This window comes from Dermacentor andersoni, chromosome 9, assembly GCF_023375885.2.
Source record: "Dermacentor andersoni chromosome 9, qqDerAnde1_hic_scaffold, whole genome shotgun sequence".
NCBI classification, from domain to species: Eukaryota; Metazoa; Arthropoda; class Arachnida; order Ixodida; family Ixodidae; genus Dermacentor; species Dermacentor andersoni.
Genome location: NC_092822.1, coordinates 115,761,557 through 115,774,880, shown reverse-complemented (window position 1 = coordinate 115,774,880; position 13,324 = coordinate 115,761,557). Strand labels below are relative to the sequence as shown.

The 13,324-nt window shown below is 43.9% G+C and overlaps 2 protein-coding genes across 3 annotated transcripts in view; one reads left to right on the top strand and one right to left on the bottom strand.

The window, feature by feature from the left end:
- Positions 1-1,767, top strand: LOC126529621 (nuclear envelope integral membrane protein-like). Its single transcript, XM_050177140.3, has one exon. It carries the CDS (start codon positions 170-172, stop codon positions 1,403-1,405), a length of 1,236 nt encoding a protein of 411 aa, XP_050033097.1. The 5' UTR covers positions 1-169; the 3' UTR covers positions 1,406-1,767.
- A 77-nt stretch (positions 1,768-1,844) lies between these two features.
- LOC126529618 (OTU domain-containing protein 5-B-like) overlaps positions 1,845-13,324 on the bottom strand; it is a 58,597-nt gene continuing 47,117 nt past the window's right edge. For both annotated transcript variants that reach the window (XM_050177137.3, XM_050177136.3), the window contains one exon: positions 1,845-11,750. In XM_050177137.3, coding sequence (XP_050033094.1) covers positions 11,560-11,750 — 191 coding nt within the window. In that variant the 3' untranslated portion in view covers positions 1,845-11,559. The remainder of the gene's footprint in view (positions 11,751-13,324) is intronic.

Here is a 13,324-nt window from a genome sequence, read left to right as displayed (position 1 = left end):
CATTATTTCAATCCGCGCCATTCTTCGATAGCGCGTTTGTGCTTGTCAGGGTGTTTGCGTCGATGGCATCGTTCGCACGGTTTATCACGTCGTTTTACTGACCTTGCAATGGTGTAGCACAAACACCGAATCGCGGATTTCGCTCGACACTTGTAGTTGCAGTGCGGGAATGGGTCGACAGCGCGACATGACTGGTGCGGGGTTTGCCTTGTCGGCGGTGATCGTGCTTTGGAGTGCGCCGGGTCGTGTCGTGGGATCCGCCGTACTTCTGGAGGAACATCGCGTCTACTCGTCGCCGCAGAAGTACGACTACGTCGGGGGCATCGATGTCTACTGCTGGGAGCCACCACACGACGCCCTGAGCTACCTCGATGTTTTCAGGACAGCCGCGGTCGAGTTTTCCGTCGCCCCCGATGACCTGCAACTGTTCACCGGTGAAGATGAGCAGACCGTGCAGCAGAAGTACTTCCACAGTGGCGTCGATTTTTCCTTTTTGGGGACGAAATTGCAGCGCAAGGTCAGCTTTCTGAACCGTCGCCACCGCCGCTGCCTTGGCGTGTTTTCGAGAGGCGCTTACGAGTTCGCGTTCGTGCGCAGTGTCAACCATCGGGGCATCGCTCAGTTCTGCTTCGGCATCGTCGCTTTCTTCGTGGCCCCCGTCGTTTCCCGTAGCGCTGTCGTTTTCTACACCTGCGGCACCAGCATCGGCGTCTTCGCGTTCCTTCTGATCGCGGTGTTCCTCGTGAGTCGCTTGCTCCCGCGCAGGGCCGCAGGCTACGCCCTCGTGCTTTTCGGCTGGTCGCTGGTCGTGTCGTGGCTCGAGTTCCTCTGGTCAAACGTGCAGGACGTTGTGGAGAACTACCGACATTTCGTCGTCTGCTACGTCGTCGGTTCGGCTGCCTTGAGTTTCGCCGTCTGCTATCGTGTTGGACCGCCGAGCAACCCTCGAACGCTTAACTTGATTCAGTGGTCGCTGCAGTTGGTCGGTTTGGCCTGCGTCTACTTTTCGTCTGACAGGAGCGACGTGATGGCGGGCGTGGTAGTTGTTATGGCGTCGACATACCTGGTGCTGTCCTTGTCGCGCAGGCCTCCGGCCTCAAACGCCAACGGCTCGACACCTACCGTACTGTTGACACCTGCTGTCGAACAGGGCGCAACGCCGACAGATTCGCCAAGAGCGTCGAGCTGCACACACTTCGGTGACGATGGCATGTGGACTATAGTTACGAAGATTCGGGCTCCCCAAGCTAAGAAAATCGCGATGTGCATCCGTGCTGACGACGGCATACGCTCGCCGAGACAGTGGGTGACGGTGTCGGAACGTGACATGCTCGACAATAGTGGGGACGAGTTTGACCATTTCCTCGAGGAACCAAATGTAGATGAGCCCGACAACACGGATTGAGTGCAGTCATAACCTTGGTGGTTATATCTCACGAGTTGTATATCGGAGCGGTGCATTGATCTTAACACAACGTACTAGGTGATCTGTTAACTTGAATGCTCAATTTTACCGCGGCGGCCCGTTGTTCGGGACCACCTTGGTTGAACGTGCGGGTACATTTTTTCCCCCGCATACCTGGCCAAGTTTTCCCGATAAATTTCCTCACTGATCTGCTTTGTTTGTACTGTACTTCAATGGAAACATCAGCAACTGGCTAACCGCATATTTATTATATAAGAAAATTAGTTTAAGATTGTTGAGAATTGGTGCTGTGTGAAAGTTTGTACAATGCATACCCAAAGAAAAACGTTTTATGGTTGTATAATTTGTCATTTGGAGCCATCACTGAGGTGAGCAAGGTACTTCGACCTGGACAGTCTACAAAAGCCTCGGGGCAAAATGCTTGTACATCTCAATCCTTTATTGACCTTTTACTCCAAACACAGCGCAAACAGTCATAGGCAAAAAGATGGGGGCTCGCATGCAAACTTCGCTGGTAATTGATAGGAAGAACTGAAAAAGCTTGCAGAATAGGGCAGCAGCAGCAGCCTCTTTTTTGGTTTTCAGCATCTATGATCTATTGGGGGGAAAAAAGTCAGTCCTTCAAAAGGCGCCTGTTTTACACAGGAAACTCATTTTCTGGCTAATGTCTAAGCCCAACTTCCACAGGCAATTATTGTGCCTCACTGCGACCCTGCAGGGTCATTTATTTCACGTGCAGTGAGCCAGTTCATTGTTTTATTATTATGAACAACTTCAAAAGAAGGTAACATCGCTTATCACTGGTTTGCTTTCTATTGAAGTTTGTACGAAAATGTGATTTTCAGGTCTGTCATCCCATAAAGCAGTCGACACCTTTGCTTGCCTGGTTAACTTAGGGGGAAAAAAGATGCTGTAGTGCATTGCATTCACCAACTAGTGGACTAATGTAGCGACGAACTGGTTTTACTACCTTTTGGCAACTAAAACTGAAGACTAACCAGGAGAGCAAAGACACAAAGTCATCTACCAAACGACACAGACCCCAGAAACACCTTTCTGCACAAGCAAAAACAATGCAGCTGGATATGGAAAAATCTTCTGTTGAAGTTCTTAGAGAAATCATGGTACACTCTTACTAACTTCCTGCATTTTCTGCCTTGTGTGTGCGACTTGCAAGGCTGCTCTCTCTCTGTCAAGCAACAATGAAAGAGAAAGGGGAGGGGGGAAGAACGGCACCAACACAAACTTAAGACATCTATAGGAATGCAAAAACTGTGCATATTCATCTCCGGTGGCTTCTAGCCACCATATGATTTTGCTCCACTCACTGTTACCTTGTGTGCATCAGTATGACCCACAGATGCCATTGTGCACTAAAAAAAATAGAATGGAAGTGAACGTCATTCCTTTACAACATTGAGTTACAGACATAAACATGTTTTATGCAACACATTCAAACCAGAATGAGAGTCAACACAAACATACTAAAATGCGCTAGTCACGGCCTTCGAAGAAAACGTTCAACGGCTTCTGCAAAGTCAGATCCCGACTTTCTAACAGATATAAACCTATATGAACTAACATTACTCTAAAAGACACAGGCACAACAGTGTTTTGGGAAGGTATAGCAACATATTGATAAAACTTTTTTTTTTTTTTTTTACTACTGCATTAGTCAAGCCATGCGGTTGTTGAATTATGCCAGAGTACTTTTGTGGTCCAGTACAAGCCAGGATCCAGTTTTGTGCTTCTTGGTAGGAGCACAGCAGAAGTACAGATTATCAAGTACACAACTTAAAGCAATTGCATCCAACCTCTCCAAAAAAATTTCACTCTGCTCACAAGAGTATACACAAAGTAAAATAGTGCTAACAGATATCATGTCAGCGAATACTTGTAAGTGCATTTCATCGACCATCAGTCTGTTTCACATAACTTGGTAAAACGTCACACACATTCCAATCACTTCACCAAGCAAGAGCAAATATGTAAACAGCAACAAAAAAATGATGCAGACTCCGACATCCTTTGCGGCATTAAAGGTTTTGCCAGTTATTTGTAGAACATGTCACTAAACTCTTTCATGTGTCAAACGATACCAAGAAAACATGTAATAACACAAATGCTTTACAAGAATTGTGCATTCATAATGAGCCAACCAAATGATGGTGACCAGCTTTTCTTTCTTTCAGGTGCACACAGTGGTTAGCCCTAAATGAGTGTCACGACCTGCTCTGGGCAAAAAATAAATAAGACAATTAACTAGTGCTCTGCTGTACATGATACACAATTGAACTGACAGTCATAAACCACAGAAATGACCATACAGAAATGGTCTGTTGGACGAACGCCTTTAGATGTTCCATTCACTTGCGATTAGTTATGCAACGAGCAGACTATAGCTACATGCCAGCTGTACTTTAGCAAAGGAATGCGTGAAGTCTTTGACCTTTTACTCGCAGACTTAACACAATTCTTGCAGCATGCTTGAGACAGAGATTAAAGAGCAAACAGGTCATGATGGCACTTCCGGTCACGAGAACTCCCAACAAGAAGCCAGGCTATGCTTACAGAAGATAACACAAATTTGCGACACTAGGGCCTTCATGCAGACTCCTTAAGAAGTGATGTGAAAAGCCTATCAATAATCAACCAGGTAGCAACATCCCTCACTCTATGAGCAATGCCTTACTACTACGTGTTCCTTACTACTCGAATTCCAATTGCACAAAAACAATTGTTTTTTTTTTCCAGGTTGTATGTGGACATTGCACCCTTCTACAATGTCATGATGGCAGGCCGCCATACAAAAGCAACAAAAAACATATTTTCTGGATTGTTCTACCAACAAGTAATGGTGCTGCCATCCATGATGAATGTGTCAAACTGACCAGGAGAACCATACACATCTAAGGTAATTTTTTTAAAAAGCAGGCATTAAATGTAATAAACAAGCTGTGCTCATCCAAAACACAAGGATAGTTAATGGTAAGGTGCGATTTAAAGCCGAGCGCATCCAAACTGTGTATGGAATGGCTATTGCAAGAAAAAATTTAGAAGCCCGGGCAATGAGAATGTCCTTCAGCTACGTTGTAGAAGCCTTCTAGCGCAGTGGAATTTCAAGATCAGCTTCCTTAGCACCACCTTTCACACAACTGTGTGTATATAGTTGGGTTTATGGTAGCCATTGAGCAACAATACGTCTGCAAGAGACCTTGAACAAGGAAGTTTTTCAAACAAGACAAAAAGTGTCATCATACACTGCCCGACTTCCAAGAGACGACATCCAACTGCAAATGTAGTGACCATTACACAGACGACAGCTGTTGCAAAACAGAACCGGCAGAAGCACAGACCCTGCACGCAACTCCACAACAGAAGGGTAGTTACATCAGTGACAGACAAGTTCTACATTTCAATCCCTTCACACTTCCAAATCTCGACGGCAGACATAAGACGGGTCATCAAAAACGTGCATAGGTCATGCCACCCCAACCTGCCACCTCTGAACCTTAGTTTGCAGACTGAACTTACTGTGCCCTGTGCTGGAAGCTTAACGCTGAAAACACCATGTAAACTCCTCGGCAAGAGGAGCAGCTCCGTTTTGCTTCTACGGCAGTTATTTTTCCATTTCATCAGATCAGCCTACTGTACCATGTGAAATATGATCTTGCTCCCCAAAACACTGCTTAATGGTCAACTGCAATGACATTTTTGGACCGCACAAAAAGCCTGGTTTCAGAGAGTGCACATACAGAACAGCCTCAGTACAAAATTTTACATTTTGGAGTAAGAGTACGCGCATTGCGGAAATCTAGTAAAGAACACAAGTTTTTGATACCAAAACTGACAAATGCCGTCGTTACCACTTGCTGAAAATGACACGCGACGCAGAACCAGCACAACTCCCTGACGTCTCTGAGATCAGGTGACATTCGCGAGCATGCCAAAAAACCTCGGAAGCCATGGTCTAGGATTTGTCACACCTGCTAATCACCAGGCGCACATGCCATCTGCTTAGGTGGTAGTATTTAATGCTAATAAGAAAAGTAGACAGTCACCAACTTTGCCAACATGGTGTCGATTGTGGACACCTCTAGTTCATAACCAATTTAGTGGAACTTAAACTTTGGCTTCGCCTTTTAAAAGCACAAAATAAACATATTAAATGCTTTACTTTTTTTTTTCAAACCTCAGCAAAATGGAGTATTCCATTCGCATTGCTAAACAAGCGCAACTAAGCACTACTGCGAGCTGAGTCACTCATATGGACAGAACCACCACTGTTCTTCTTTTCTATTTTTTATGATTTAACTACGAGATTTGAACTTTGGACAAACAAGTGACCATCATACAAGAAAATGCATTTTTTTTTTTTGATCCAAGCTATACTGGGCAGTCCATAGACATTTGTTTGTGTGCTCTTCCAAGATGTTCTGTGGTGTATTCATAGATTCACCAAGCTTGCTTGCCTTAATAGCACAAAGAAGTTTATTTTCGATGAAGAGCACTTTTAGCTTCTGCCACAAAAACATAAAAGCAGTTACAGGTAGTCTTTCTTGTGCTTCTAAGGCAAACATGCATAAGTGCAAACTAGTCCAAATTTCAGTTCTTAGCTTCCTTAAGCTTCCCCAGCATGGTAATAAGCATGTGACACAGAAAATACCACTGTGAGAATTTCTACCGCTGCAGTCTTTCAGAGCCTTTAAGCAGCCTGATGTCTGCTCCGAATGTTATCAATGGAAAAATTCTGTCTCCTTCCTAAACCCTAGTTGTAAAATTAACAGCATGCTGCACATTTTTGTCCATATCAATTTTGTTCTGCAACAGCAGTAAAAAAAAAAAAAAAAAGCCTGTTCCTCTCACTATCACAACAACCAGATTTTTAAGAAAGAGATAAATTACTGATAGAACATCCAGAAGCCCTCTCTAAAAACAACGCCTGTAGTGCAAAAAATAATGTGCCGAATAATAGAATGCAACCACAAAAGGTACCTTAATAGGAACACTTGTACAGTGGCCTGTGTTCTTGTTCCAACAACTTTAACCCCTTCTGTGCCTCGGATGAGCTGGGTTCGTCCACATGTTTCTGGTAAAAACGGCTAAGGCCAAGACGAACTCATCAACAATTACTTTGCATTTTCTAAATGCCATGGATGAGCCTAGTTTTGTCTTGGTGCGTAGTTGTGCTTTTGGTAGGTGGCAGCATCGCACAGCACAGGAACAAGCGAATTTATTCTTTCTGAGGAAGTAATGTTGGCAACTAGTCTTTGAAAATATTTGGCATGATAATAGTGATAATAACGACCATGTTAATTCATTACCTGTCACTTGATTCCGCTATCCTTTGAGTCTATTTATTCTTGCATATATGCTTGTGGAATTTCTAGTTCGACTATTTTTGCACACATATTACTTGACAGGTTGCTTAAGTACAATATGGTTACCTTCACAGTGATACTTATATTGCAAACACTGTGTGGCCAATTGTGTTTGATCATGGGCCTCCGCGAGCTTAGGCTAGTGGCCAAAGTTTACTGGTATACTCTTTTTATTATAAACAAATCAAACGAAAATTCAATGCCATTGCCAAATGTGTACCTCAGCATTGGAGAAGCCAAGCTGACAAAGACAGGGACTGCTATCACTGCTCACTGGGGATAACATGCTCGGACAAACTAGACAATGATGTCAAATGTTTAACTCAGTAAATCAGGTGGCTTAAGAGCTGCAACCTTGCTGCAAATTTTGAGCAATGAAATATCCACAAGTGCAAAATCATTTAGTTTGCAATAAAAGCACAGTGATGCCTCAGCAGAATACCCCTGCACCGTAACTTGTCGCCCAACGTCAAGGCCTCCCATGTAAACCTACAATGTAATAATGCATATTTATGCAAATTCTTTACAGCTGTTTTCTTTTTCCTGTAGACCAGAGGCAGTCGAAGAAAGACAGTGGTGGGTCGTTATAAAGAAGTGTTTATCCGGCTCTATTAACTCTTTCCCCACTGCGCTAATTGGGCATTGTTAGCCTGCTAATGATGGTTCGAAGCCTTCTGCGCCACAAGATCCCATGATTCCGCTGCGTCTGCGGCTGATTTTATTGATGGACCGAGCAGCAGTGAATCTATGGATCCTGCCTTTCTGTCGGGCTTTGACTCCGAGAGAAACGACGATGCAAACCAGTCAGGAACACGGGCGGCTGCAGCATGGCACACTCAACTGTAGTGCTTGCAGTCAAATTTTTGCAGTGGAATGCCTGTTCAATGAAAAATTGATATTTTCGGAGATAGTGCGTATTAGAAGGCAATACGTTTTGTATATTTCACAATTTTTGTGACATTTTTCTGACTAGATACAAGCATGCCTTTACAGAAATTTTTCAATTTTATCCCACAATCTTGATTCTGGCAATTTACATCTTTTTATGACACACATCTCGTTAATAAAACTTATGCCTGAAAAGTGCATTCATTCTGTTTTTTGTTTATGTATTGCATAAAATATTGAGTGCGGTACCTTCAGAATAAAAAAATAATCTGATGTAACCTAAAAATACACTTATTTTCGCCACGGTAGGGAAAGAGGTAAGCCTCTACCTGCCGTGGCATTATGGCCTCGTTTACATTTCTTGCTCATTGATCAGCATTCAGCATGACTGAGAATCTTCTCGCAGAAGCCAAATCCATGCAGGTCAGCAAAAGTTCAAAACCAGAACAGGTAAAATATTGTGGTGTGTTGCGATTTTCGAACAGGCAAAGTGCAAAACCTGTGGTTCCATGCACTATCTCATTTTCAGACAAAACAAGATCAGACTGCGGTCAAGCCGAACTCTCACTCTGAGAATCCATATGCTAGTTTTACTGTGACACCACTTGGCAGGCTACGCCAGCCTATGAAAGCAGTACACCAAAATGCAATAGTGAATGTGGTATTGTGCTCACACTTTAGGTTCATGCACTGCTGTGGGTTTGCATAGACACATTAAGTGCGTGAACTCGTACGTTCCACCTCACCATGACTTAGCAAACAAAGCTGTAGAACTGTTCCACCAAGTGAGAAAGCCCTCCACACAAGACAGTGGAGATTGCACTGTTCTATTTTTAAAATCAGGTTATCCTGCACAAAGACATTTCAGCACTTAGCAGTCAGCGAGTGACTACATTTTTCTGAACGAGCTTGGCTTAACTCATTGCGGTCATGCGTCTGGCACTTCTCTGCATGCGAAAGAAAATCCGTTCTGGTCGAGTATCAAGAAGCACCGGACGTGCTTGCATTCACCAGTTATTTGGGTTTTGTAAACTTTTTCAACTAAGTGAATTTTACGCCTTCAGATGAGGGCAGAAAACTTATTTCCTTTCCTCTGTGCGTGAAGAAATTTGGATGAGATTTATGACATGAAACTGTCGACAGGATGGCAACATTTTGTGCATGTATGTTTCATGGACAAAATTCACACAAGTTCAGGGAATCTGGAAATGAGTGCTGTGGACGAATATATTTCACCTTCAGATGGTCAGCAAACATCCTAGAATGAGAGCACCTTAGAGAAAAGTGTCGGTGAGGACACTACATGCATGCAGTACAAATCCTGGCCTCTGCCTAGCATTTAGCACTAGCACACAGTGCTAAAGTACCGTTAAGGGTCTTGGGAACAGTACATAAATCTGAAATAAATCACTTAACATGCATTTGTTTTCGTACGAGCGCATTTTCTGCGTGCCATCTCAATGCGCAAAATGGCTTATGACTGGAACAACCACAAGCTGCGTAAATACACATATGACCGCAAAGGATTAAAAAGCAATTGCCAATGGCATTTTTCTTTTCAAAATAAATGCTGTCTTGAGGCTAGAAAGGCCAGACATGCAAATGTGACGCGTGAAAGGCGTTGCTAGTCACGAACGAGATGGCACCAGTACATTTCTGGAAAGGAAGAGGTAATTGTCCAGTAGGTCGGTGCACCATTAAAAACAACTGACAGTGTCATCATTTGAACCCTGAATCCAGTGAAAAATGCAGTGAAAGCAGGTAGCTAAAGGTAGTTGGAATAGATAACACCTGTGTCACATTGGTAATTCTGATTTTCATCAAAATCATGTTGCTTCAAAAATTTCAAGCCCACTAGGAACCGGACACCTTTCTGCAGAATCCTCAAATCTTCAACACAAGAGCTGATGCCAGGTAATTTGCCATGTACCAGACATGATAGACTTTTGAAAGTCAAAGCTGCTGTTGACAAATATGCCTCTGATACAGCAAGACCTTTATATTAAGGAAAGATATGGTAGTTGCTTGGATGCAAAGAGCAGGCTAGACTTGACAAATTTGATCTGTTGTAGCGACAGCAAGCAATTCAAGTGCTACATTAATAAAGAACCATAGCTCTAAATATTCAGACTTCACATTTCATCCTTTCTGAAGAACTTACTGTTCTTGCTTTTTTGTCTTCCAACTCACTATCTATAAGCGCTGATGGTAGCCTTCAATCATGCCTGAAATTTTCTATTACAATTGGTCGTGTACGATTACATCAAGAACAATCAAAGTCAAACATGCTTGAAAATGAGCGTGTTGCAATAACATGTCTTTCTTAGTTCGGTTTACTTTGATGCGAGCACGACTGAATATTTGCGGGACAGCGTTATTACATCTGTTTTAGTCTCATAAGGTGCATGGATTGGTAAGGCGGAAGCAGACATGTGACCAACCATTCCAAGGTTTCGTAATTTATGTAATTAAGAATTCTGACTTTCTCATGGCATCGAGAACACAGTTTTTGTATGTTTCCAGTTACCATTTCACGTGTGAAAAAAAAAAAAAAAAAACATTGCAAACTGTGACCAAGAACTGTCATGTGACTTTCAAGAGCAGCCGTTTTGTGGACACAGCAGGATACAAATGAATGTGCAGCAATAAATGGCTACATAAAACGTAATTTAACAAATGAGGGTGTTGCTTTCGCCAAACCACAGCTAACTCTGCCGAGCCATAGAGGAAGCCAAGCCAAGCGTAGTTTCGCCCAATAAACTGACAAGTTTATTGAGAAGCAAGGCTTCAGCCTGCCATAGATGGTTTACATAATTGCGTTAGGCAAAAGCAAACCTATAGGGAATATGCTGCTAGCTGCCAATGTTGCATTCCTGTCTACAGCACTTAATTATGAGGTCAAGCTAAGTCAATCTGAAACACTTATCAAGTTGGGGCGAAAGCTTCCAGCTGTTAATACTGCCGGTCAAACAAACACTGCAGGTTGCTGTTGCCTGTGCTAATGCAATCCACCAGAGCTTGCTGGTCTGACAGGGCACTGCAGCTCTCAGCACCAGCACTTGGGCACAGCAAGGAACACTCGCAGCTAATCACAAGCCATTTGCAGCATGCAACTCAAGCAAGAATCAAACTTCGCAGCTTCTTCCACTGAAATCAAGCTAGCTCTCTGAAGCCTCACTACTTTTTAACGTCAACACAGTCTTCCAAACCCTTTCATACACTTGCTCTCACTGGCACTAGCAACCCTGTACAATCCTCTATGCTCGTACTGAGGCATGACCAAGCAATTTACATTAGCACCAACAGTTTCAGGGCAAAAACAGAAATAAATTTAAAACCCATGCATCAAGTGGCCAATTTTGCAATCTAATTCTCAGTACAGTGTCACCGGAACATGAAACAAAGTTCCATGTGGTACCAGCATGACAGCTCCAGTGCACTTGGCAAACAAGATGCGAGACGCAAGCACACACTCACGATCTGCTTTGACGAAAAATTAAAATTAGGAGAAAGAGAAAGAAAAATGTTCCTGGAAAGAGAACTGCCGTCTGTTCCTGTCTTGCCTGAGACACAGGATTGTCTTTCCTTCATTCACGGCGAGTTTGTCCACGGCCACAAAGGCAAGGTGCAGGCCACGATGACACTCAATGCAACCAAAGCACAAGACACCAGCTCATTAAGCGCATGCTGCTGCGGCCGAAGGCAGAAGGTGATGAATGTGAGAAGCAGACGGCGGTAGGTCGTCTGCTGTTGACCAGACGCCAGCAGCGCAACCGTTCCGTTTTGCAGACCACAACACGTCAAGCAGAACTGTCTCGGTGGAGCGCTCACAGTGCCTGGCCTTGTGTTGGCCTGGTTGCTCCGTTAGCTTGACACGGAAGCCGCATTGGAGGAGCTGGAAGCAGTTGCGGCAGCACAGTCCGAGTTGTCCCTGGCAGGAGAGCCAGGTGCAGGTGCATTTGTGGCCGACGCTCGCTTCAGGGAGTCTAGGTATTCCTGCTGTGACTGGGCCAGCACCCTGGCTATGATGTCCGTGTCTTCCCACTCCGTCAGGCCTGTGCAAGAGAATCTGATCAACCCTCATGTACAAAGAAAGTTTGCCAGCTCATTCGTACCTTTATAAACCATTTAAAGGGATGCTAAAGGCAAATACTAAGTCGACATGGACTGTTCAAACACCATTCCAGAAACCTTGCAAAGCTTGTTTCGTGCCAAGAAAAGACTTGGTTTACGAGAAACTTCCACTTGAATGGTTCGAATACCTTTTTTGATATTCAAATCTCCTGCCGCTGAACCAGGCCAGTGGCGACGTTGCATTCGCCATCACCACCCTTCGCTGCTGTCGGTGAGTAGAACAACACCCAGCAGATGGCGATACCAAGACAAGACAGAGAGTGGTGGATTGGCTGCTGCAGCTGCTTTTTGGTCAAGTGGCGTAGACCATTTGAGCATCCCGTGACATCACATGGAAGTTGAATTCTCTGCTACTTGCAGAATGTGAGAGTTTTGCAAGCCAGCGAAACCAGCAAAACCAAACTACTGCAATGCGAAAGCGTGGATGGCGCAGAGTCGAGCGAAAATGAAACCTTTCGAACTCAAGCGTCATTATAAAAGGTATTTTCAATGAGTTTGTTTTTCTAAAAAAAAAATAAAACTAGGCAAGTAGCATTTTATTTTGTATTATAATACAATGTGAGGGTGTTTTTTGCAACGAGTGGTTGAGTACTACAGACAAAATTTAACTGAGGAGTGCTTCCATCATTGGGCAAGTACTCGAAGGTCGTGGGGGAGTCTAATCATGCCCTGCGTGATTAGGGACTCAATTTCTTGATTATTAAGGCTCTGTCTGCAATAATATTAATGCCTTAGAGATTCTCGAGCACTAATCTATCACCTTAGCTTGACTTAATATTTGCCTTTAGCATCCCTTTAACTCTTTTGTTACCGTGAGAAAATGGATGTTTTTTATGTCTCTGGGAAAAATTATTCAGCACTACAAATAATATCCCAGCACATATTGCAGCATAGCATGTTGTGCATAATGAAATACTCTTTCCAAAAACATACGTTGCCAAACAAAAGAAAATTATTAGGTAAAACATAAAAATTCCATAAAGCGCCATTTTTGCTGCCAGTTGATAAAAACAACAATAAAGAAACATGATATCAACAAACACGTTAATATCAAAGGAAATTCAAAATGTACTGTGGGGTCCTGACCCATGCTCTTGGGACAAAGGAACGACAACACAGTAGTGCGAACAATCACAAGGGAATTTATTGCACCTTTCATAGACTAATGCCTGCTAGCCAAGTTGCTATCCACAAAACATGTGGATGGACGTGCGACAAATCTAGGAAGTCCAACTCACCGCGACCAGATAGCGAGCGAATATGTTCGCCCCATGCTGGATCCCAACGCCTGGTCGTTCGCGCGTACGGTCACGCGAACAGCGGCGCGTTCGAACGAGGCCTCACGAGGCGGTCTTGCAGACCATGGATCGGCGCACGCATGGAACGTCTGCGCCGCTTGACGACCTCGAACCAAAGAGGAAGCGCCTTCTCCTTTCCGCGCCCAAGTAACCCCTCCATGAGGCGGCATTAGCAGCGCAACACTCGCGCCATCTCT

Coding starts and splice junctions, on each gene's coding strand:
- LOC126529621 (XM_050177140.3), top strand. CDS start 170: ATGGGTCGACAGCGCGACATGACTGGTGCGGGGTTTGCCTTGTCGGCG.